The sequence below is a fragment of the Lichenostomus cassidix genome, chromosome 15 (genome assembly GCF_008360975.1).
Source record: "Lichenostomus cassidix isolate B80296 chromosome 15, HeHo_3.0, whole genome shotgun sequence".
Taxonomy (NCBI): Eukaryota; Metazoa; Chordata; class Aves; order Passeriformes; family Meliphagidae; genus Lichenostomus; species Lichenostomus cassidix.
The window spans coordinates 2,949,181-2,975,508 of NC_139496.1; the positions used below are offsets into that span (position 1 = coordinate 2,949,181).

Consider the following 26,328-nt stretch of genomic DNA (forward strand, 5'->3'; position numbering starts at 1 on the left):
CTGCTTGAATTTACAGACTCATTGGAACATCTATACCTCCTCAGGCAGCTGCAGCACTGATCTGCCTTAGGCTGTGTCTTTCCCATCGGTTAAGACTCCCTTTGAGCCAGCACAAATCCCCAAACTGGGCACATCCCCTGGCAGTGTGATTTGGGAACAGTGCCCTTCTCCCCTGCATGTGCTCATGAGAGAACACACAATGCACCACAGGCTTGAGATGGATTCATCAGTTCTGTTGCTGCAAACTAGCAAAATTACCTTTGCTGTGCTGTGGGCGTGAACAATAAATTGCAATTTGCATATTTTCAACAGTTTTCACACCAGTTGGGCTGTATTTTGCTATCTTTTACACACCCTGAGAGGGTTTTTTTTTTTTTCAGTCCTTGAACTCTCAGTTGATGAGATGTAAATTTTGTTTTCTGTTGAGAGTGGTGTTGGAACCTGGTGCTGCAGGGGTGAGTAATGTGAGTTCTGCAGCTTGAGAAATTCAGATTAAAAAAGACAGAGAGCTTTCCACTGTGGAGTTGATGGTAAACTGGTCACTTCCTGAATGTTGGTGTTTCAGTTTCGTACTGGGTGAGGTGAGGGGGGCTTTGGTTTCTTTTACTGACAAATGAAGAAAGGCCTGCACACTTCTTCAACGTTTTTCTACAGTCAAGGATGTGCACAAACTTCCAGTTAATCTAATTTTCCATTTTAGGCTCATAGGTATTCACAAGCCTTAATTAAATGAAAACACATTAGGAGAAAAATGAAAAAAAATTATTTTCAAGGATCAAGACCTCTTTACCACTGCATATAAAACAGTAATGATGGCTTACTCCAAAACAGTTTTTCACCAGCTGGTCATGTGTAGTTTGCCTTACACAGAAAGCTTTCAGCAATACCTGTACTGCAGGAACCTCATTTCCCCACACAGTTTTGGTTATGATGACTACAAACTAGGGATTGCTCCTAAAATCTGAGATCTCACTGAAGGAATGTGCAAAAGAACCAGGAGATTTGAGGCACACATACCAGGTTGTGCAGTGGAAGCATTCCTAGTCCTTAGACAGACAACTGATACCATCACAAAAGGTAAAATTTTAATTTATAGCAGTCAAGATGATTTCACGAGTGAATGAATATTTCCTCCAGTGTGCACCAAGATTTGCATCTGTCTTGTTTTAAATAAGCTGTAAATGTTTATCATAAGACTGACTTAACATTACATGTAGTAGCTGCTTGGAGTACTTCTAAATTTGAGTGCTGTAAATTAACTATTTCCCATGACACTCCATTATTTAATTGGAGCAACAGACGTATTTCCACTGATAAATGCCACTTTCCATTCCAGCATCAAGCCTTGAAGAACTTTGAGGTGCAGCTCTGCACAGCTGGTCCAGGAGGGTAGTGGATGTTCCATCTGTACTTGGGGGGCAGCTTGGGGCCAACTCATGCCACTGCCATCAAGTTAATGAACTTGAAAATGTTAAACCAAAACTTTGTCTCTTCAAAGGTGCCTATTAAATTGCTTTAACATTACTTCTAAAAGACGTGGGCTTTCTGCTGGAAAAAGACAGTAAATTGTAGCTCTAACGTGTCACAGTTATTTTGCAGAGGGAAAAAACCTCCAACACTAAGTTATATAGTAGCAGTTGCTGTTCATTGCAGTTTAACTAGTGAGTTGCTCACACTTAGAAGCAAAAGCGAGGTGGGTGAAGGCACACAGCATCAGCTAACTGTGACAAACAGCTTTGAAAACTTCGTGAGAACAGTGTAAAAAAAGTGCAAAAATACTAAAAATAATTAAAATTTTAAAATAAAAATTATCCTAGGAATACAAACATGTTAAAATAAAAAGTTTTTTGAAGTTAAAACTGTTTATAAAATCTGAATCACTTTGCTCTCATGCAGTCCAGATCATAACACTGAGCACACTTTCCGTTTCTTGGGGTGCTTGGCTTTCTTCATGGCACTCAGTGCAATGGTGGTGGCTTCTTTAAAAACATTTTCTATGTTCTCACGACATTTTGCTGAGCATTCCAGGTAAATTTCTGCATTAATCTCCTTGCAAGCTGCCTCACCCTGGAAAGAACAAAAAGGTAAGAAAAAATGTCAGTTTGGTGGATGAGAGAAGGAAGGTGAGTTGGGGAAAAAAGGGAATTATTTTGTACATCTTTGCAATCATGAAGGAAGAAGCTGCCTCTGAGTGCAGTGCTAGAGTGTGAGTGGAACTGGTAATAAACTGAAGCACTGTAAATAAACTTGGGGTTTTTCCACTTTGTTGATCCAAAGCCTGGCCTAAGAGCTCAGAGCATTAGAGGCTCTTGAGATGCAGAGTCCTGGTTGCACAAAAATATTCTCAGTATTGAATTTCTTTAAACTAAATGCTGAGGTGGTTACTTAACTGAGGATAAGATGTCTACATGGTGGTATTTTTTTCAGGCCTGACCTTAACAATTCTGTGATGTCACCTTTAGCAATGAATGTCACATGCAAGAACAGAATCTGCACTGATGCCTTGCCTTGTTTTGCACATGCAGGAACCTTGACTTTTGCTTTGAAGCATCACAAGGGCTCAGCCAAAATCCTCATAAAAACAAACAGGTGCCTGCATTTCTCAGCCATGCAACGGGAACAGACTCAAATCTAAAACATTTCCATGCAATGCTGGTTGTGTGAAATCACTACAGACAAAGCACAGTGATTTCTTACTTGTGATCCTTTTATTGTCCCTGCAGAGCCAGCTCCCAGGTTTGAATGCTTCTGAGCCTTTTACTGTGAATTCCAGGTCTGCAATCCATGGCTCACAGACTGCATTTATTCATTATTATCTCTGGGAGTGGGGTCACTTGAGCACTTGGGCTTTTACGAGGGGAAGGTTTCTTCATATTTAAGCAGTTTGTCTCCTTCCAGTTGTTTGCAAGCTGCAGTGGCACACACTGTTCACATCCTTTGTGCCTGGCATGGGAAGCATCGTGTGTGGCTTAAGGTGCCACCAGCTGTAAAAGACTGAGGTAGAGCATATTTCAGGGGGGAAAAACCAAGTGGGAGGGCTCACATAGGAGACCAAGTTTGTATATCAGGTGGGCCCTTGAGTTTAACTGCATGAGGCCTCACCAGACTCGCCAGAAGTGTCTATTGCTTGCCCTGAACCTCTCTCATGTGAGGATGATGAAGGGATTTATTCATGCAAACAAGGGACAATCTGCAGCTGTTCACAGTGCCAGGCTGGGACCTCATCTTGTGTGCAAGGGAGACAAACTAAAAGCCCCAGCATGGTTTTGTGGTGATGCAGTTGCAGATTATTTTCCTGCTGTTTAGAAGTGGTGATTCACTCAAGGTCATTGTGCACTTGACCTTGTTCTCCAGACGTGTATCTCAGTTTGAAAGCTGCTGTTCTTGCTCTGAGGTGAGAGGAGAAGGATAGCTTTGTAGTTAAAAAAAAAAAAGAAGAAGAAGAAAAAGTGGAGGACCAGAGCAGAAAGGTCTTGTGTGGCATGGGACAAGCTGTTCCATCACTGTTTCTCCTGTACCTAGGACAGTTATGCCAGTGACATAACACTACTTATAAATCTCACTGCTTCATAATACTTTAAGATTTTGATAATAGGTAGTTTTCTTAAGATTACTTTAGAGACTTCAAAGAACAGTCTCTCATGTCAGAGAAACCTTGCAGATGTTCTTGCTATTGGCCTTGAAAGGATTTATTTTTAAATAGGATTTGCAAAACACATTTATTTCAGAATGGTCAGTGTATTTAATCCTGGAATGTGTTTCCTACAATCTCCAGTCTTTATCACAGTGCTGATCAAAGCACCAGTGATGGCTGCAATGTAGGCTAATATCAATTAAGAAGGAATTCCAGGAAAATTGTTAAGGCTTAAAAACTTGTAACAGTAACAACCCAGCTGTGAAAAGAAAGAAGTGCATCTTTATCTGGATCACCTAATTTTGCAGTGTCTGTGATGGTACTTGTGAGGACCAATGCCATCATGAGCTTTATCTCCTGCCAAGAGGCCACCACTTCAAATACCCTGAAGTTTACCTGGTTGTAGGTGATGGGTTCCTGCTTGGAAGCCCTGAGCTTGCGCAGCTGCTCCTTGTCCTTCCGAAGGTCTGTCTTGCAGCCGATCAGCACAACCGGGACACCTCGGCAGAAGTGATTCACTTCGGGATACCACTGCGGGTAGAAAAACAAAACTTTCACATCTGGCTTTTTAAAATTTGTTTCCTGAAATCAAAACAATACAGCCAAGCAGCATTTTAGGCTGCAATTTCAGAGTTTTGGAGTTGTTGGTCTAGTGGGGCAGGGGGGCCCAACACACACTATTTACATTACAGAAATGTTTAAAAGTACTACCCAAAGTCAGCTGCTTTATAAAAACATAGTGGCATCTCTCTCTATGCCAAAATATTTATTTACTATCTGTTTAAATCCTGAGGAGCTCCTCTAAAGCCACATTTAAAAACAAAATTTAGACTAAGTCTTGTTTTGTTTTCCTGGTGCTATGTCCAAGAAAGCTTTGGAGCAATACAGAAATTCCAGCACAGAGAAGTGGTTGCTCTCATCTCTCCCCTGCAGTTAAATACGCATGTGATGGAAGTAGTCTTGACTCTAAGATGTGCAACGTTGGTTGTGTGACACTGCTACAGATAAAGCAGTGATTTCACCACTGGTGTTTGATCTTTTTAGTGAGAGTCAACCCCAGTTCTGAGCACTTATGAGCCATGGAGAGCTGAGCCCCAGATCTAAGGTCCATGACCTGCAGCTCAGCGCACAATGAGTGATCTGGGCATCTAGCCACCCAGGGTACAGGACACTAAAAGCACCAGCATTTTTAATCTGACATCTTGTCATGTATCAGGCACGTGTAATTCATTTAGAAAGGTGAAGTAATTAGGGAAGCCTCTTACCTTGGCTGCTACATTATCATAGCTGGTGGGGTTCATGACATCGTAACAAATTAACACGACATTGGTGTTCTGGTAAGAAAGTGGCCGTAGCCGATCATAGTCCTCCTGGCCTGAAACACACAGGATGGTTTGGATGGAAGAAATCTCTGTCCTGAACAAGCAGAACTATGGGGATATGTACAGACATATATCTGAGATCCAGAACAATGCTACTATAATTGAACAGACTGCAAGTTTCTCATACTTGTAAAATTCCTTCCCTTGAGTACAAGAGATTCCTCCTCACTGACAAAACGGATGGTTTAGAATACAGAACACATCCGTGGCAGGTTTTAATAAAAAGCCTGCTTTGTCCACTTGCTAAGGACTTAGAAGCAGTTCTAAACACTGACTGCCAAGTTGCTGCTCAAAAGCAAAGTTATCGAGAGGAATCTGACAATTATTATTAAATATTTTCAATTTAACAGTGGCAGTCCCCAAAAGTATTTGCACATGTGATGCTGTGAGGAGAAGAAACACTGTATTTGCTAGACAAGAATGCTGAAGTAGAAACCTCAGTGGCAAACTTGCTTTTCCCAGCCTGGTGAGCTGAGAGGAAGCAGCGATTACACACAGGATTGTACAAACCATGCTGCAGCATGAGCCAGGCTTAACTGGCCTTTGAAGCAAGTCTTCCCACCAGATCTAAGGGAATTCTGCTGAATTCTGGAAAAGCAGGGGATTTGTCATACTTCTGATTTGGGATATTCTAGCACGTGATGTGACAAGAGGAAGCTGATTTGCTTCAGACCTGTACTCTTCCCTGTACAGTAATCACCGTGCCAGGGTCTGAAGGTGCCCTGCTTTGAGAGATTAAGTTCAAGAAAGCAGTAATTCTCAGATACAGTTGGCAGCTCAGGAGGAAAAAAAGGTATTTTTTCATTTGTTATGGAAGAAAACATGATTCAAGTTGTCTGTAGAAGGTATATTTGTCACCTGAATGCTGGAATCAGGTACATGTCTGTGATGTACTGAATTTCCACGAGGAGAACTAGGAATGCTGTTCCTTCCCACTATCACCACAATTCACACACAGCCCAGAAACTGCCCTACAGGGTAGTTCTGCATCTCAAATCTTCATGTTGATATTTCAAATGAAGGAATGCAGAAAATTTCAGTGTGCCCCAACTTTACAGCAATTCCTGTCCTAGCACCTGCCTCAGTCGCAAATCTCATACTCATCACTTGCCTACACTTTTGTCTCCAGTCTAAAGAGCTGCAGATACCAGAAGGCCAACAATACGACAATATTTTTCTCCCTTCCTTAATTTAATTGATTGGTTGAGATACAGTTTGTTGCAAGGCTTATCCTGCTGGATAAGCCATTACTCAGTTTGCCTGAGATGTTTGTACAATGGGAATCTTGGGCTTGTACCACTTTGTGTTTGAGCTTCCGCAAGAGCTGTGTGCCCTGTGGGGAGGTGCAGAACAAAGAGGGATTGATCCCTCAGGGTTTAATCCAGAAATAATAGACAATTGACAAAATTATGCATGTTGTATAAACATTCAGAGGAAAGACTGTACTGCTTATCCCTTCTTATTCTCCCAATCCAGCTACTTGTTTGCAACCGATTTACCGTTTTGTTGCTGAGATAATCCCCTAAATGCATTAAACACATCAGGTGCCAAACTTTTTTTCCCCTCCTAACTTCCTCTAGTGCTGTATAAAATTTTCCTTGTTCAAATTCAGGCCTCTGGGCTTCTACCAACATAGCTTGTAAAAGTAAAAGGTCCTCCAAGTTGTTGTTGGCAATTTGTGAGGCAGACAGAACTGTCCCATTGGGAGAAACATGTTTATTTGCTTGGAATCAGAACATACCTCTAAATTCACTCTCTCCTGGATGGGATAACAGACAAAGTGTCTTAAATTATCAAGTCAAAAACTATAGATATGCCCTGGTGAACTGCTCCTTCATGTTCAAATCCAGCTTTGCAGTTATGGGTTTTTAAGCAAACAATAAATGCATGAGAAAATGCTGAGAAAACACAGCTCTGTGTGCATTTGGAATGTGGGATGCAGAGCACAGAACAGGGTGGAGTGCAGAGAGCAGAGGGGGAAGGTGAGTGGCAATTGCTTAACCTGTTTTATGGTCGAGTGGTTGCAGTGCTCGTGGGGAAGGAGAAGGAAACTACTCTTTAGGAGCTCAGATGCAGCTCCTCAGCTGCTGAGGATGTAACGGGACCCAGATCAAGCTGTGTCTAAACATAGACATCCCCCTCTCTGAAAACAATCCCTTTCACCCCCTGTCCTCAAGTGCTGCTGGTGAAATGCAAGAAAGGGCCTGGAGGACGTTTTTTCTTGGTAAAGCTGCTCAATCTGTGGTCAGAGTTAATTTGGCACAGATTTAGGTCTTTTACTAAAGGAGTTTCACAAAGGAGGAACAGGGGTGAACCAAAGCAGTAACTGACTGTATATGCAAAGCCCCTGTGCATGCTTCCTCAAACACAGGTAGCTATTTTCTTTCCCCACTTAACAAAAAACACTCTGTGGAGGAGCTGGTTAAGTATCTGACTCAATGTGAGCACTCCTGTGACTCCTGTCTTCCTCGATTCATTGTACCACCAGAGACTTTGGGTTTTTCTAAAGAAAAAGCTCCACCCAACCCAATTCACCTAAAATTTGCTAATTCTCTGCCCAGCTCCCAGCCCTTCGTGCCTCTGGGAGATGCTGTGTAACCACATGACTGCAGTCAGGCCCTGTGCTGGTGATGGTTGAGGGTGAACAGGAGAAGTGAAACCACAGGTCTCACTCTCATGTGCATGTCCACCTCTGCCTGCTGTTCCTCACCCCTCTGCCCAGTCATCACCAAAGAAATGCCAGCCTGTGAGTTATTTGCCAGCTATGTTTTTTCACTATTCAGTTTAAAAAAAATTGGGAAACAAACATTCTTGGCAGAAGAAAACATTTAGAAGAGGACACTAGGGGCAGGATGGGCGCACTTCAATTAAAAAGTTGGGGTTTTTTGTCTTACTCAGGCATGACTTCCCTCTCAAAGTTATGAAAAATTATTCTTGCATTCACCGGTTTCTAAAATTTCTCTGAAGACCTCAGGCTGCCATGTTTCTGTCATCATAGACCTGAGAAACCCTACTAGAGGCTTTGCATGTGCTTCCTGTCAGGCAGAGCAAGTACCCACAATGATGAGGCATTATTTCCTCCCCAGCCCAGCACTGCTCTGCCCTCTGCTCTGAGAAACTCCTGCACCAGGAATTGAGCCTTGTGTCTGAACTGCACCTAAAGCATTGACAATGCTCCCTCGGTATGGAAAAATTAGAGTTCATTTACCTCTCAGTGCCTTTGCCTCTGTTGAGCACAGCTTGAAATGGAAACTTTTAATTGAAAAAGCAGCTGCAAAGGCTTTTTGCAGACCAGTGAAGTGATGTTACAAAGCCTTTACACATTGCGTATATGTACCACCAACTTCCTGCAACAGCAAGAAGTGTTTGATGAGGAAGACACAGTAGCATAGTACAAAAGTCTCACCAAAAATTCTTATTCTGGTATCTTTTAGAGTAACCCATTAAATTCATTTGTTACTGAAATTCTTGTCAAGAAAAGAATACCTTTTGTATCTTGAAATGTTTGATTCTTAAGCATTCTGTTTGTGTCCTCCTTCCTCAGTAAGTAGGACAAGCTCAAAGGTTCAAGCTACACAGGACTTGACAATACAAAGAATCCTTCCAACTTTCAACAGCCCACAGAGCTGAACCTGTCCTTTACCTTCCCCTGATGCTGAAGTACACCAAGCTCTATTTAGTGTTGCTCCAAGCAAGATCCTAAAAATATTGAATTCTTTTCTGCAGTGAAGGAATCATGAGGATCCAGTGTTACTTTTTAGAACAGTTTTGCCTTCTCCTCCCCTACACTGCTGCATTGCACTTGGCCCTTCACCTCCGAAATTATTTTATATCCTTTTGATCCCACTTAAATTATTTTATAATAACCTGAATTATTTTGGAACCTTTCAGACTGAGAAGGAAAATGAGCATAAAGCTGTATTAGGATTTCAGAGATGAGCAAGATCAACTCAAGCAATTCAGTAAGTCTGGAGATGATTCATAAAACATGGCCAATAGCTGCAGGGTTAAACCACTGCACTTCAATAACAAACAGAATGTTTAGTATCCTCTTTAAGCTGCAATTTCTGCTGTACACCCTCCCCACAGCAGCATCACCCAGCTGAGAGGAATTTAATTCCAAACCTGCATCATCCATGTGCCAGAGGGACAGGAGCTCTTGTCTCATGAACTGGACACTCCCTCTTCTCTCACTGTGCTGTTTGAGCTTAGAGGACAGGTCACAATTCCTGGTCTTAGTCTAACCCTTAAGGAACTCAACATCAGTTTTGTATTATCAAAAAGAGGATGGGATTAAAATGTGTGCTCAAGTGAGTCCTTCCTCTAGCAAAACATCCAGTTACAGAAAGAGGATGAAAAGCTGCTTGAATTAGAGTTTGACACAGATATGTAACATAAAACTATGTAAGCAGCTTTGAAACAGAACCAAAATTCAGATTTTCCACCCTACCAATCAAATGTCTTAACCCAGGTGACAATCTCCCTGCTTTCTTTCTTGCTGTGCCTTATTAAAAGTGAAAGAAATTTAACAGGAAGGGAGGAGACAAGTGTCAACAGTCTCTGGAAACTTGTAGCCTTGTGGCTATGATACTGTTTTGTGAGGTGAAAAATGTTGGGTTTCAAGGTTTCCAGATGAGAAATGGCAGCTACACTTCCCACAGTGTCTCACAAGATACACCTCACTTCAGTGCTTTAGTCCAAACCAGTTTTTAGAACTGTGAACTCAGCATGGAAGGTACACTCTGCCTGCTAGTTACGTGCGTGAACAGGAAAATTACAGGATGTGGGGTAATGGTTTTAAAATATCAGAAGGTAGATTTACACTAGATATAAAGGATAATTTTTTAACAATGAGGTGCAGACTGCCCAGAGAAGCTGTGGCTGCTCCATCCAGGAAAACATTCAAGGTCAGATTGGACAGGGCCCTGAGCAATCTGATCTAGTTAGGGATGTCCTTGTTCATTGCAGGGGGGCTGGACTAGATGACCTTTAAAACTCCCTTCCCACCCAAACTGTCCTGATTCTGCGATAAGCCACCAGCACCAGGCTCAGCGAGCAATCCCTGGGCTGCTGGTGGCTGCAGGTCTTGTGCACAGCTGAACTCTGAGACACAAGGAGCTGTGCACTCCTGCCAGGCTTGGGAGAGTTCAGTGCTGCAGTGCTGAACCTGCCCAGCCTACTGCCATCTCCAGATCCAGCCCATGCTCCTTAGAGCCTGGAAGAGACTCCAAAGGGAAATGTTGGAATGTGCAGCACAGGCATTTTGAACGAGAGCTAGGAACTGTGCGACAGGCAAAAATTCCACACTGACAGCAAACAAACGCAAAAACGACAAGTGCAGTGGCAGGTGCCAACACACTGTATTAAGGAAATCCCTGTCACCAGATTCCAGCCCTTCTCTTTTCCTCTAAGATTTAGACCCAAAACTCTTACCATTCAGTAGAAGGTATATTGCCCCAACTAACTGGCCTTAGAACAGTAACACTGACACAAGAAAATATATTAGAAAATTGGGTGCTCAGGATCTTACTACACTGTAGTAAAAATTAACAGTAGAATTCCCCTTTAGATGAAAAGCTTTTAAAATTATGTTTTCAGCTATCACGTGCAGTATACAAGAAGGTAAATGTGTTTTACTACTATTAAAAATGGCTGGACTGCATTCGGTTCTTATTTGTCTTGGTGTAAATTTGGAACAACTCCACAGGCTTGAACTGAAACAGATGATTTACAGTGAGCTGAAACAGAGCACGTGTCAATTTTAGGGTTCATTTAGGAACGCAGCTGGAGAACAGAGTCTGGAAGCTTTGAGTGAAGTTGAACACAAACCATTTCACAAGTTCCTCAAATGAACCTGAACAAACTATCAGCACTTTCAAATAACTTTTATTGCTACGGCCTTTTGATTTTGAACACAAACCAGCTTTTTTCTTCTCCCCTATTCAATCACACATGGCAGCAGATTAAAATATTTTCCTGGTTGATTGTATTATGCTTTGCATCTGGGAACTGGGTTTTAATACTTTCAGATATGTTTGCTATTTGATGTTTCTGAATTAATTGGGTTGTTAAGATAATGAATGAGCCAATGACCAGAACTGCCACTAGAAAAATTGACCCTTTTTTTTCTGGAAGGCACATTGATATGCAACAGGTAATGGTGGTTGGTTTGTTTGTACTTCAGTCTCTAGCAGTCTTAACTACAATGCTGTGGTAGAACTATGCTGCAGAGAAGCAATTTGAAAATCTGCCCGTCTTTACAGTCGTCAAATATTGGTCTGGTATAAGTTGACATAGCAAAATCTGCTGGAACAGCAATGGGGGCACGTTCACCGGAGCAGCATTTTACAGTAACAAACACGGTTTCTGCTTATTTGCCTGAAGTTACGAAAGGCCAGGGCCGGGTTTGGGCTCAGTCCCAGGCCAATGTCCCTGAGTGGTACCATTGTAGTTGCCGCACAACTTTGCAGTGGCACAACAAGTGCCCTTTGCAGCCCAGCTGGGATTGGGAAAATGGAACCTTACCTGCGGTGTCGTACAGGTTCAGGGTGACCTCCTTCTTCCCCACCGTCACACTCGTCGTGTACTTCTCAAAAACAGAGGGCGCGTATTTCTGCAAAGGGAGGAGAACGATCTCGATGATCGCAGAGGCCTTTTCCAACCCAGTGGGCTCTGTGATTGTGCGAAGAGGTTCTGGCGGGGCCCAAGCGCTGAGGCCGGCCCCGGCTGCGGCCCCCAGCCCCGCAGCCCCTCACCTCGGGGAAGGAGCCCTTGGCGTACACCATCAGCAGCGACGTCTTCCCGCAGCCTCCGTCGCCCACGATCACCACCTTCACCTCCTTCCTGCCCGACGGGGCGGCCGGGGGGCCGCGGAGCTGCTCCGCCGCGCCCTCAGGCACGGCCCCGTTGGCCGCTTCCATGGAGCGGGAGCGCAGCGGGAGCGGAGCGGAGCGGGCCCGCTGAGGGCGCAGCGCGGCCGGGACGGGGCTCCGCTCCCCCTCAGCGCCCGGGGCGGGCAGAGCCACCCGCGCCCCGCCGGGGATTGGCCGCGCAGCGGCCGCCGCCGCCTCAGGTGCCGCAGGGCCCCGCCCGGGCTCCCCGGGACACTGGGGGAGCTTCTCCCGGAGATCGAGCCCCACCGCCGGGCCGGGGCTGCCCTCAGCTGCGGCTGCTCGGGGTCACGGCGGGAAGACCCCTTAGAGCCGCCGCGGGAGCCCCTCAGCGCCGCGTCCCCTCAGAGCCCCTCAGAGCCCCTCAGAGGCCCTCAGCGCCGCGTCCCCTCAGAGCCCCTCAGCGCCCCTCAGAGCACCTCAACGCCCCTCAGAGCCCCTCAACGCCCCTCAGCTCCCCTCAGAGCCCCTCAGCGCCCCTCAGAGCCTCTCAGAGCCCCTCAGCGCCCCTCAGAGCCCCTCAGAGCCCCTCAGCGCCGCGTCCCCTCAGACCCGCCGGGGCTGCTCCTTCCGCCCGTTCTCCCGGGAGCCCTCGAGGCTCCATCCCTCTGGACCATCGAGCCCTGTCGCCTTTGCCCCGCCACCCGCATCCCCATTTTTTTATTCCTGTTGCATTTGTTCCCACCGGGAGCCCCTCCAGCGCCGCGCTGGGTCCCGCCAAGCCGGCAGCGCTGAGGGAACGCTCCGGTTCAGCGGCGATGTCTGTCCAGCTCCGAAGGCCGAGCGGTGCCAGCCCGGTGAAGGCAGGCAGAGATCCCCGAGTACCCTCGGAAAGGCACTGGCAGCACTCACTGCTTGTTTTCTACTGATTTATTGCTCGAGTAAAACCGAGAGCTCTGCTCATCACCTGCTCATCACCGAAGGTGAGCTGCGATGAATACAACTGGAATTTCACTTTTTAATTGCGGAGATGTGGTGGCCCCAGGCTTCCACAGGGTGTTTTTTGGTACAGTGGAACACAGGGGTTACAACAGCTGGGTGTGTTTGGCTCTGGAAGGAGATCACAACTGCTGGATTGTGTTTGGCTCCATGCACAGGTCAGGGCAGTGACACTGAGATTTGGATAAACCTGCTCAGGTGTCAATCTACCACCATTCAGCATTTTAAAAAGTGTTTCTCTCCTGGCAGGAATTAATTCTATCTTAAGGAAGTTTGGTTTTAAGAAATAAAAATTTCCTCTGGTTTTTTTTTTTAATACCACTTGTGGGAATAGCAACAAACAAGGACATGCTCGGGTGTAGAAAGACAGCTTAATTCAAGTGAGAAAAAAACTCAAACCACAATTCGAGTAGGGCTTTGCATTTTCCCTGCACGGTTGTGTCACTAGATGGCCTTCCAGACCCAATACAAACACCACTGCACTCGGGCAAGGAGGATCCTGCTTTGTGCTCAGGGCAAACAAAAAGCTAGAAAAGGATATTTCTGCAATAGAGAAGAAGAAGGACCTGTAATACCCAACAAAGTGGCATGTAATTCAAATTATAACAATAAAAAAGCACTTCAAATCACACCTATTTAAAATTCACCATTTTACTGAGGGAAAAGTTGATGCAAGCACGAAGAAGCTGTCAAAAAATGCTTTATGAGCCATAGTCTTATAAATCATATCTAGAACACAGGAAAACCCATCAGCTTCTGTCCACTGTAATGGCTGAGGGCATTCCAATGGCATAGGAGTGGATGGGCCAGGAAAGGATTTGTTTTATCCTGAAATGATTTATTTGGACCTGGCTCAAAACCAGCATCATACTATGTGTGATACAATCAGCAGGTAGAGTTAGCAGTCTTCCTGTAACTGAGGAATTCAGGGTTTTTTTCAAGTTAGTTATTGCCATAAAAGGGGCATTTGGGGAATAAAAGTATTTTGTGGTTTGTTATTAATTTGTGGGTTTTGCTTTTTTTTTTGGGGGGGGCGGTTCCAAGTCGCACAAAACAATCTTTACATTTCTCACAGTTTTGTCTCCTTTTACTGTTTATACTTATGGAAAATTTTAGACTTGTACACCATTAGATTTGGGATTAGACAACATAAAATGAGTAGATTATAAATGAACTGTAAACACTCCAAAGACTGTTTTGAAGTAATGGATGTTCTACTTGTAATGAGTCAATTTAGTATGGATGAAATATAAGATTTCAGTGTCTCAGGTACTTAATTTTAATTAATAGTATGCAGTGCTTTGGGCATATTATTTGGTTTTGGGCAAAAACTGAGCCTATTTTGCTGACTCCAAAAAAATCAAAATCTAAAATAGAATTGTGCCACTGATTTAACTGGAAGAAGATTCAACCCTCTATTAGTGAAATTCTAATCTAATCATTACTAATTGCAAGTGTCCTTCTCTTGTTCAGTTTTGGCCTGTATATTGATTTTCGCACAAGTTCTTTCATCAAAAGCTTACACATCTGCAGCTCAGGGGTCAATGTGTGTGTGGAGATTCTCAGTGAGCACAACAAAACCAAGGCTTTAGTGGGGCATGGAAAAATATCCATGCTCCAATCTTGGTACCAATTTGTTGCTTCATGATTGCCAAGGAAAAAAACAGGAAGGAGCAAAATGTTAGCATACTACTTAGGAAAACTGCTGGGAGTTCATGATTTTTAAAAGATGCTTTAACACTCTGGATGGTATTGATGGGTAATTCAGGTTAGTTATGAAAACACCCAAAAAAGACCCATGGGTTAGGTTCAATATTGTTTGAACACACCATCTGCTGCATACTCATATTGTTAGTTTATTTGGTAATACAAACTGGACAAGAATGGGGACCTGTTCTTCCTTATTTTCTTCAGAACTACATTTTTGAAATACACTGAATTGTTTTCTTCATACACAGGCCCCAGTGTACAAAGACTTCAACATAACAACAAGTAACCCCATTTATGTCCAAGGAAATATTCATAAACTTAGTTAAGAAAGTGCACAACAAGACAGAGCCTTAAATATTTATTTTTTAACATTACCAGTGACATTAATTATTTGTGTTTTCAGCTATGAATTCCCACTGCTGCATGTACGGAGCAAAAGCAATGCCTTGAAAAATTTACAATAGGAAAGACAGAGCCTAAAGAATGGGATTTACCAAGTAAGTCAAGTGAATCTCTGATAAATTTCAGATGTTGCACAAGGCCAACAATTGTTTGTCCTGTGCACACAGACTGTTACTGAGAGAGTCTCTGCCCTATGGAATTTAATATGGACAGGGCACAGAAGGAAGGGGGAATTATGATGTGGGAGAGCTGAACTGTCCCTCCACACAGCACAAAGTTCTGGTGACAGAATCAGTGTAAGAGGAAAAGCCTATGACAAAGTAGGTGTATAAAGGTGATTAATCTTGTTTACAGAACAAATGTACTAAATGGTTTTTCAGTTGTGCTTTTACTTGCAGTGCTAACACTGCTTTGACCCTCATGAAACCCTCCCCACAATTTCCAAAATCAAAGCTCCCCAGTGTCCTTGACTTTCAGCTGCTTCTCAGACTCCATTTCTGTAGTTTCTCGCTGTTCCTCTTGCACATGCAGAGCTCAACCATCTGGTCCTCATGGCCTGATATTTTACACACACACCCCCACCCTGAAAAATCCCTTGGGCCACATGATTCACCATCTATTCAAACCTTGCCATGTGCCTGGTTTTTTGTGTAGTAGCTTCTACTGATGTAAATCCCTTGTTCCATAAGGGCTCTCAATTGCCTTTTTCACTGAAGGCAAGGTGGCTGTGACACCTGCCAGTTTCTAAGACTTTTAACCCAACCTAAAATGTTATTATATTCTTGTTTGGCTGAGTAGGAGCCATATTTTTTTCCCAGTGGGAAGTGCTGCCAGAAAGGCATTAACTTTCTAGACTATTAAGTAATATGGAAAAATTATATTTCAATAAGAAAATTTCCTTTCTGCCTTTTCATGCCTTAGAAATAGTTCCTGTTTCACTTGGCTGAAGTAGCCCAAGCACTAAATCAGTGCAGAAATCTTTGGATAAAAACTATGTAAAATTTCTCTCAGTGCTACCACAGAGCTCAGAGGGCTGGGAAAGAAAACAGGACAAGGGTCTGCAACAGGAGGTGTGAGACAAATTAAGACATGCAACTCAGCAAAATCAGGCAGAGAATATTCAGGCACTTTGATGTAGTTTGGACAAACTTTATTCATAAACCACACACTGACAACTACCTAGTGAGCAGCTATTTATAGGGAATGCAAACTGTTTCTTGAATTGTTTTCTCTGGTATTCTTTAAATCAGGGGTACCAACCATGTGGGCCAAATATAGACTGTCTGATACATGCATGGCAAATGTGCTGCGTTTTAAATTTCACCTTTCATTAAAACTGAGTTCTTGGCTTTGCAGTTGTGGGGGGAAACCACCCCATTTTATAAACCTGAAGTAAATCAATGTGGTAACATCACAGCCTGATACAGTAAGCGCTTAAAGGCAGTTTCAAGTTTATGTTGCTAACTGAAGTGTGAACTCTCAAGCCAAATTCTGTTGTGAAAAATGGGTAACACAAGGTTAGGATCATCCTATGCTTTTCTGGAACATCAAACACAATGAGTGATCTCTGAAATGCATGGAATGAACAGGCGAGTGTCTGCCAACACCTCCATAGCTCTGCTCCCACAGATCTGGGGGATGTGTGTCTCCCAGATGTGCTGGCACAGCTTCCCTAAGCCATGGGCAGGAATTTATCACCACAGGCTGGCAGAACTATTGCAGTGATGCTGGATCTCATCCCCAGCCTCTGTGCTGGGAAGGGAATCTGGAGGTTTGGCAGAGAGAGGGGTTGAGAATGCCTTTTTTCAGGTGGAGTGGTACTTTTTTTGTGAGGCTGCAGAGAACATCAAGTTTAAGTGAACCCAGGTTGGCTTCCCAGATATGCTCTTCACTGTGCAGCCTGAACAAGTGTGTGTTTTACAGAATCGTGAGTCAGGCTTTGGTCAACACCTCATTCCTGTACTCTTGCACTTGGCCCAGGCAGGAAGCCCTCAAACCTTTTGGACAAGGATGTGGGGAAACTGGAAATATTCATGGGGGACAATAGAAGATGGCAAATTAGGCTACAAGAGAATGGACTGTGGATGAAATAGGGGCATGTTTTTGCTGAGTAATGCATAGCACTGACATTAAAGGACAGTTAACGTGAAGTTTGCATCCTCCTCTCTGATATCTGTGCAAACTTCCCACAGGAAGGCAGCACTGGCAGACTGAAGGGATGATAAAATCCTCTTTTCATGTGGGGCACACGACAATTTCTGCCTGCTTTTTGTAGAGTGCTGATTGTATGGGGAGAGCTAAGCAGGAAGCGCTTGCTCTGTCATTGTCTGGCTGGCAAGATGCTCATTCATAGAGGTGGAGGTTTGGCAGGAGCCAGAGGAGCTTGTGGCTCGTCAGAGCATGGTCAGGCAAAGGACAGGCCCAGACTGAGTTTCTCTCAGACCTGAGAGCAGCCATAATACATCCAGAACAAACCCTGCACAGGAACAGCAACACTCAGAGCGGGTTAATTAATAACTTGAGGCACTGGAAATAAACCCAGGTTGTAATTGAGTGATGTTTGCTTTAGAGCTGTGATTCTTGGCCTGTGCCTGGTTTGTGGGAGCTGGATGGGTTGACAGTACAGAGTGGCCTGGCTGGATGTCCTTGCTGAGAGTCACCAGAGCGGGTCAGGAAGGTGCTCAAGCAGTGGTGTGGGGTGGTGAGGGCAGGAACAGGGAGCAGCAAGCTGACAGTGCTGGGTCTGGCACACTGCCCTGCCCTGCTCCACACCTCTGTCCTTGATGGCACATTTCCTGTGCAGTTCTCCCTTCCTACACACTTCTCACCCTTCCTGAATCTCCTCATAACAACAGGCATATTGTCAAGTTCCCAGTTGCTTACTGGGATTAACATAGTAGCTCTGGTTTCTTAAGGCAGGGAGATTGCCTGGTTAAAACTGTTCTAATTGAACTTACATCTCTCATAAGGCTAAAAATGCCCCTGTGTGAATGGCAGCTGAATCTGCTTGTAAAATGTCAGTGCCCCAAGACCTTTAATGGTCTTGGGAGTCTAACTATAGTATAGACAGTGTCTGTTCAAAGATATGGGCTCCAGGCAAATGGAAGAAGGAAGCAAATACAGCATCCCCCCAAGTCAGATGTCTTAGACAAAAATTTCCTAAGTACAGAACACATCTGGCTGCATACTTGTCGAGTATTTTATTGGCTTGAACTACACCCACAGCACCCACAGCAAATCCTTCCCACTGTAGATCTGAGTGGGCACCTCCATTTTCCTTTTAGGACTCACTTTTGGACCTGGGAAAAAGTGTTCTCAGTCAAAAGGCCTCCAAGCAAGCCCGGGCTGGTCACAGAGAAGCAACAGCTGCACAAACTTAAATTCCTCTCCCCACCCTGCTGTACAAGCCGTGCCCCTCAGTCCTGTGCCTGGAGGAGCCAGAGAGAGGAATGTCCAGCTTTCCTGCTTCCCTGCCAGCTCCACTGGCATTTCCTATTCCGCAGCCAATTGCATGTTAGGTGCTGACACCACAAAGTGCTTTTTCATGTGGGCAGCGGAGTGGTGGTGGATCTAAGAATCCCTTTTGGTCAGAAACCCCCTGCAGATGTTTGTGACACTTTTTTACTCCCCTTTACACAACATGTCAGGTGCTTGTGATAATTTGCTGCCACAGGAACCACTTCCAGTATGCTGCTAACTGTGAGTCTTTCCGGACTGCTGGCAGGCACTGCACAGGGAAAGGAAAAGACAACGTGCAGGGGAAGGTGTCAGGAAGCAAACAAAACCCTGTCCTACATCAGCAGCTCCCAGGAGAGAGACAGGAAGAAATGCAGCAAAGGCTGTGTGGATTTAGTGGAAAGTAACTTCAGATAGAAACTAGCAATGGCCTGCCCTCTTGAAGGTTAAAATAACTAAAATATCTGGAAAAGGTATTTTAATTTAAAACTTACCTTAAAAGAAAAGCTAAAGAAAGTTCAAAAATAAATCAGAAAGTAGACAAAGAAAAGAACTGGGCCTGCAGGAATCAAGTCTGAACAAAAGGCATGGTCTATGTAAGGAGAAAACCCCAAATGGCAGGGGTTGAAGTGTAAAACCCACAGTTCACTGTGAAACACGAAGGATGCTGCTGTATTCCACACCTCCTCTTCCTGGGTGTAGCTGTCTCCACAAGGTGAAGGGCAGTAATGAATCAAGCTCCTTCCCTCTTCCTGTATTTTCTATTCAATTATTCGCAGGCTGTGCAAGTTCTGCTTTATTTCCTCTCTCCATATGCCACACTCTCCTCCTGTTTTTTGTTTTTTTTTTAATTCTGAACTGTGCCTTTGGCCTCTCTCCCATTCCTTTCTCCTCGGTGTGTGCCCCCTGCTCTGCCAGGATCTGCTGTGTTTGTAACCTCTGCTGTGCACATATGCTGGCTCTCCCCTCCCCTCCTGCCACCCCCAGCTCCACCGAGTGTCCCTTCTCCTCGCTCCAGCGTTTTTGCCAGCGGCTCTATGAGCCGGCCAGGAAGGGAACGATTTTGCCACGGCCACTGCTCCCGTTTCCATGCTGCTGGCTCCTCTCCAGCGATCAAGGGGAACCAGTGCTGCTCCCCTCGTACAGCACAGGCAGAGACAGCCCTGCAGCTGCTTAGCAACTGGGAGCTGCTGTAGTGCAGCAGCACAGGGAGCCCGTGGATGGCACAGCCTTCACTGATCCGGCGCCTTCGGGCCCACTCGGCTGCAACCCAGGGCTCGGGGGACCAGCTGGGGCACTCCCCACTGTCCTGTCAGACAATAAATCAAGATGCAAATCCTTAACTGCGGGATTGAGAGCAATGTCAAGGGCAAAACAAAGTCTGGGTCTCGTGTCACATCGCACCAGTGGGAAGACCCTGCTCTGATTTGTAAGCTGAACCCATTCCATTTGATCTTTGTCATCGGTTTCTGGCTGCAACGTTTTATACTCCATCACTTATAATCAGAATGTTCCTTGTATGTGCTGCATGTGTTAAAAAGGCTCCTAGGTCCCCAGCTACCATCACATCCAGACTGTTTAATGAAGTGTCCAGAGACACGAGTAATTTAATGCATAAATATCCTTTTAGATTACTTATTTGTATCTTCATTTCCTTTTGATGCAAGCTTTGTAAGTGCCCTGCATCTTTAAATGGTACATTCTTTTCATTCTTTCTCTTTTATTTTTGTAAGTCTGTACTGTTCAGGGGCCATGAAGCACTGAACTGTTTTGTAATTTCATGGCTTTAAAATGCTGATTAGAATTGCCAACCGTCTTGATTTATTTCATGATTTTTATAAGCTTGAAAGCATTCTAAAAAATAACCAGTTCTACATCCTGATGGGATCACAGCATTTCAATGGCAGCTGCATTTCAATAGGCAAGAAGCAACACAAAACATTCTGCAAGTCAGGTGTTGAAACAGCTTCTTTATTCCTTTACAGCTCAAGAAAGATTAGATCTCTGAAAGTACTCACTCCCTACCTTACAGAGGTGGCTTTGTCATAATACTAGCAGAAATAATATGATCACATACAGTTTAAAAAGTAACAAAAAAAGGACCCCTCAGCTCTGGCAAATATCCAACATATCCATCAAAAATTGTCTGGATCTTAAACACAGTAAATGTTTGTTCCACTGTTGGGTGTCACCATGCATCTCTGCACCACAGCAGCCAAACAACACAGCCTAGCGATTCCCTGTCATTGTTCAAGGCTCATAGCCCATGCATCCTCAGAACATGCTGGGACCCAGGTGAAATCTGTCAGCAGGTTGCTTATTTTGGCTGACAATTCCCTAGACAGATCATCTGCTGCTCTTAGGGAGGAATGAAAAATTTCATGGCAAGAAAATCTGAACAGGCAAATATCCTGTCCATATTCCTACTCAACATTCCTTTGATATTCTTAGCCTGGATTCCTAAAAATAAAACTGTCTAATGCGACTGTGTTGTTCTATGTAATTTTCCCCCCTCTTTCCTCCAATCTGAATCAAATTTGGCAGGGGGAAGAAGTCCCAAATGCATTTAGGTCTTGAATGAACAGCTGGTTAGAAAGCATGCAGTGAGGCATCACCTCCAAAAAACCCCATCTAACAGGAAGGTCTCAAAATGTACTTTGTAACCACCCGGCCCCAGACCTCTCATCTTTCTCTTACCGGTCCTGCAACCACCTGTTTTGAGCTCTGCATTATTTACTGGCTACATAATAGACACGAGGGTAGGCAAATGTTGCAGTGTGCCTCTGGCTCCCTTCCAGCTTCTAAACTGGGCTTTCTTCCCATGAAACTGGGGTGTGGCAAGAGATGGTGTGGAACCAGACCTCCTCCTGACACAATATTGACACTGCTGAGGTGTGTGTACACACACCCCGAACCAGGAAACACCCACAGTACAGATAGGTTGTTTATCTGGAAGAAAATATAAAATCATGACCAACCAAGTTCGTAGGTGACACTCAGCAGTATCAGGAGGGAGTATTAAATAAAAATAGTAATTTAAAAAGGCCATTGCAAGCAACGACACTGTTTAAGGGTTTTCAAGAGGATCAGAGTAAAGCCATATATGCAGAACAAAGAGCACAATCCTACAGGGTTGTCATCCTGAGCAGGAGCAGATCTGAGAGTATTTTAGCAGCCTGGCTGGGAAAGCAGCTGAACATGGGCTGGTGTAATCCCTAGATGCCTGACAGACACATCTGAGCCAGGAGGGCTGTTGGCTCGGGCATGGTCAGCGCCGATGGCTCTGTCCCCTTCTGCCCAGATCAAAATGGTGACAAACTGGAGCGGGAACAATTACAGGATTAGTAAAGATGGACCCGAGGGGGAGCTCTGCAGCCTGCAATGGAGTGTTTAAATGCTCAGCCTGCACACAGCTACGCAGGGACAGAAATCTGGTCATGGAGCATTCCTCTGCCAAGGAGACTGAGGGACAGAGACAGCCAGAAACTGAAAGCAGAAACTAGACAGGTTTGAAAAGGTACTTTGATTTCTAGGCTGTCAGGTAGATTTTGATGGATACTATTTACTCTTATTTTACTCCCTTTCACAGCCCATTTGAAAATGAAAATCTGATCTTTAAGATGCAGCTATGCTGCAGTCGAATTCTTTCAAATGAGAAAAAGCAAAAAATTCACAAAAATCCAGAGACCTGCATAATGCAGGAAGTTGAACCAGATGAACCTGGGTCTCTTTTGTCTTTTATAATCTATTAATCTAGTTTCCTTGCACAAGCAGTGGATTGTGATTTGAAAGCCATCAACATAAAGGATTCTGTGTACAAGGCAGTCTAAAACAAAATGTTGTAAACAGTCAGGATCATTGTTTGGCAGAACAGCTGCATATTTTTTATTTCACTTTGCCTCTCAATCTAATTTGCTCTTGTTGCAACACTTTGCCAAAGAAATTAAATCACTTCTTATTGATAACAGACAGTGATAAAATTAGCATAAGAGTTTTCCACTCAACAATGCCGGGGAGGGACGCTGTGGGCATGAACAAACCCCTTTGCTTCAAGAATGTGCACAGAATCACCACAAGCTGTTCAGAGGGAAAAAAAAAATCTTTTTTTTTTCCCCCTTCTCCCTGAAAGATCTCTTTATCTACAGAGTCTCACGCAGCAAACCAGGGTCAATCTAACTCAAGTATGAAAGTCTGGTTTGACCTTTCTGGGATTTAAACATGCTGTACCAGAACATTTCGCTTTTCAGATACGAGGTTCAGCCATGAAACCACCCACTCTGAGAGCACAACCGGTCTCAACTGCCTTGGCGACTTTTAAACTACACTGAACATTATAGTCATTCAGAAACTCTAGAAAACGGAAAGAAATTTTCAGCTCAGACTTACAAAAACAACTTCCAGAAGTGCTGAGGACCCACACAACTCACTGGGGCGGCACGGCAGGCTCGCTGTCCAGCGCCTGCTGCCCCAGCAATTTCTGGCCCTGGTTTGCACGTACGCAGCGCCAGGCACACGCGTTAGGACCTCTCCCAGCTGGAGTACTTCATGGATTCTACCACCGGGAACAGCCGTCCTGGACAATGATTAATCGCAGACAAAGATCAGAGTCCTGGAAAAATATGCAGAGAGATGCAAGTACAGACAAAGCTGTCTAAGCTCCCACAGTATTATGGTCTGGCTGTGTCGCTTCAAAGCTGCGTCAGGCAGAGCTGGTTTGCTTCAGGGTTGAACAGATCAACGTTACAGTTTAAATGCTGGTATTAATAACAGCCAAATATATATTTAAACATAAATCTTAAATCCCAGGAAAGTTAATAGCCCGATGCTGTTTAAATATGCCTTTTTTAGTCGCTTCACGTGCTGACTTAACTCATTACGATGCAAGCTGCAGAAACGTTTTCACTACAGTTCAAAAACCCCTGCAAACACGAGCCCAGCTCTGCGCCGTACTTTGATCTACACGTCGCCTGTTTCGGCCATTTCCAGGAAGCTGAAATGCTTTTCACCTCTATTGAGAGATACCAGAGGAGCATTTTAATGGTGTTCAGCTAAGAACAACGTCACCGTTCCTTCCGATTTTGCCAGCAGACGGTCACTGAAAGCCACCATGGCCCGGGCCGGGTGCTCAGCGCTGGCTCCAGGCCGGGCAGGGACCGAGCGGCCGCCCCGGCCCCGGAGCCCCCGACAGGGCTCACAGCGCTGCAAAGCCAGCGTGGCACTGCGGAAACGCTTTGGTTTTGTTGTTGGTTTGTTTGGTTTTTCCCCCTCCATGGAAACGTGTTCTGTTTTGTGCGGACGGTTTGTCGCTTGTTCTCGACATAGAGCCTGACCCGGTGAGGAGCGAGGGGGGGAGCGAGGAATGGAGCGATGAGCGCAGTCGTTGCGAAAGGCGCGGGCTGCGGTGCTTCCTTCGCGGCAGCACCCTGCTCCCTCGCAGGGAAACAGCCCTGAGCCTCGGCACATACCACAGCACAGGTTGTACAAACCCACGGAGCGGCTGGTTCTGAGCCGCAGGAACTGCGGGCAGGGCGCACCCTGCCCGGCACATGCCGCTCCCGCAGGCAGCCTCTGCCAAGCAGCCACTTACCTTCTCCCTCCCTCAGGGTCCGCAGGACGGTCCTGCTCTAGCCTTACCAGGGAGGCCACCTCTCTACAGTGTTTGGTTTTCCTCCCTGTCCTGCCCTCTGAAGTGGTTGCTCAAGCCAGGCTTTCCTGGCTCACCTACTCTGGGTCTGCAGTGAGCACAAGCTGCAGCTCCCCGCAGAGCACAGCGAGGCTTGTGAAGCTCCGAGATAACCCCCAGCCTCCACCCAAAGCGAGCTGCAGCAGAATCTGCTCGAGGGAAAAAAAAACCACCAAAAAAACCAAACCACAAAAAAAAAAAAAGGAAAAAAAGAAAAAAAAGACGGCACATGTAACACCTCGTCGGGCCATGGCGGCTCCACCGCAGCGCAGCACCGGCTCCGCGCCAGCCCTGCCCGTGCGGGCCCGGGGAGCTCAGCGCTGCAGGCCGGAGGAGGCAGGGCAGCGCTGCCCCGGCTGGGCGATGGCGGAGGGGGGAACAGCCCAGGAGAGGCAGAGAAGGAAAACAACAAAGAGCCATGTGACGAGGAGCGGCGGCCGCGCTCCCCCCGGCGCACCCGCTCCGGGCGGGGAGGTGGCGGCGCCGCCCGGCCCCTCCCGCGGCCAGCGCTGCTGGTTCCCCCAGTCCCCCACACTGCCCGGGCTTTAATTTTTTTGTGCATTTTATTTTTTCTCGTGTGCGTGTGTGGGGAAAGGAGGGGGGTGGCGTGTTGTTTGTTCCTCTTTTTCCCCCTCTCCATTAGGCGACTTCCAAAGCTTGGTGTTTATAAGCGAGCGGGAGGCTGCGGCGGGGGAAGGGCGGTGTTATTTATAGCAGCCAGGGCTGCGCCGGCATTATCCGAACTGCCTTTGTCCTCCCGGCCGGCCGCCCCCCCTCCCGGCCCGGCTGGAGCGCCGCCAGCCCCGCTGCCGCAGGGCGCTCCCGCCATGTTGTGCGCGGGCAGAAAGAGCCGCCGCTCCCTGCCCGGCTTCGCCCTTCCACAGCCCCTCACAAAGCGCTGCGGGAAGGGGGGGGCGGCAAAGGGGACAGAAAGGAAAAACACCCAAAAAACAAACCACCCCAAACCCGCCATTTCCCTGCAGCGCCCGAGACGCGGAGCGCCGGGAGGCAGTGGGGGAGAGCCCGCCGCGCCACCGCCCAGCGCTGAGGAGAACGCGGCGCCGAAGGGAAGGAGAAGCCATGATGGCGGCTGCCCTCACACAACACGGAGCGCCACCGGGAGCGCCTTGCCCGCTGCCGGCCGCCCCTCCCGCCGCCCGGGACACGGTGCTGCCGCAGCCTTTCACATAATAAACCCACCAGAATTCGGCGGGGAGGCCATTTCGTGGGCTGGGTGGCGGCACTAAAGCACAACTGTGAATATCAACTGCGTCACGGCTCTCCATCTGTAACACTCAGGCTGCAAAGGGTCCCTCATTTGGAAGGAAACTCCCTCATTTTGGATATACTTCCAGATCTCCTATTTTCCCCCTCTCTCCAAATCACTGCCTCTCGGTATGAAGGATTTTACAGTGCTTTCTAGGGAGATATCCGCCATTAAGACTCATCGTCGTGAAAAACACCCCCCCCATTTTGTTGCCTGTTTTTTGTCGAGCTTCTGTAATTAGACGGATAAAACATGTAAGGGATCCCTACCACCACCACCACCGCCGCCTTCTCGCCTTTTTTAACATCAACCTCACAAACATCTTACTGTTCAGAGGCAGATTTTTTTTTTTTTTGGTGCTTTCAATTTAACAGCCACGTAACGCCTGCAGTGGATTCACAGCGTCTCTCCGCACAAAAAAAAACAAAACCCAAAAAACCAAAAAAACCCCAACCACCCAGGGCTGAGGACGACCAAGAGCTTTGTGCAGAAAGAGAAATCAAATCCCTCCCTGAAAAGAGACGTTTGAGAGGCACTGTTAGATGTTTCTGAGGAGAAGGAGATCGCCACCGCTTTCAGACGACCATTGGGATCTTTCCACCCAGGACAATACCATTAGCTACAGGCCTGGGCTATTTGTTCCTCTGCAAGGGCAAAAGGGTTTACTTACCCGCACACCATAGTTGAATGCAGCTCTGAAGGTGAAGTTGTTACTCTTTTTTAAAATAATGGCTATAAATATATATATGATCTGTATCACCACTTGTCTCGTAAGTTTGCAAGCCAAAGCAGATCTTGTTAAGATAAGTTACGGATCTTTGTATGGCAGTGGTCTAGCATCAAAAAAAGGAAAAAAAAAAGGTGGGGGGAAAGCTATAGAAAAAGTCCAGCTATGTTGACTGACCGTACACAGGCGAGAACTCCTGCTCGAGGCTTAAATCTACCTTCCTGTGGCAGATTTACTC

General features: G+C 45.8%; 1 protein-coding gene across 3 annotated transcripts; it reads right to left on the minus strand.

The window, feature by feature from the left end:
- Positions 1-1,063: 1,063 nt before the first annotated feature.
- RHOF (ras homolog family member F, filopodia associated) lies at positions 1,064-25,007 on the minus strand. 3 transcript variants are annotated; one of them, XM_085075511.1, is made up of 6 exons: positions 23,364-25,007; positions 22,800-22,986; positions 11,542-11,629; positions 4,900-5,009; positions 4,031-4,165; positions 1,064-2,067 (listed from the first exon to the last, which is right to left on the minus strand). In XM_085075511.1, exons 1-6 carry the CDS (start codon positions 23,444-23,446, stop codon positions 1,903-1,905), a joined length of 768 nt encoding a protein of 255 aa, XP_084931637.1. In that variant the 5' UTR covers positions 23,447-25,007; the 3' UTR covers positions 1,064-1,902. The 3 variants fall into 3 exon arrangements, 2 of the variants coding, with proteins under 2 accessions (XP_084931637.1, XP_084931636.1); XR_014855274.1 differs by lacking the exons at positions 22,800-22,986; positions 23,364-25,007 and adding exons at positions 2,698-2,994; positions 11,772-12,060 and having other exon boundaries at positions 1,831-2,067; XM_085075510.1 differs by lacking the exons at positions 22,800-22,986; positions 23,364-25,007 and adding an exon at positions 11,772-12,044.
- Positions 25,008-26,328: the final 1,321 nt, after the last annotated feature.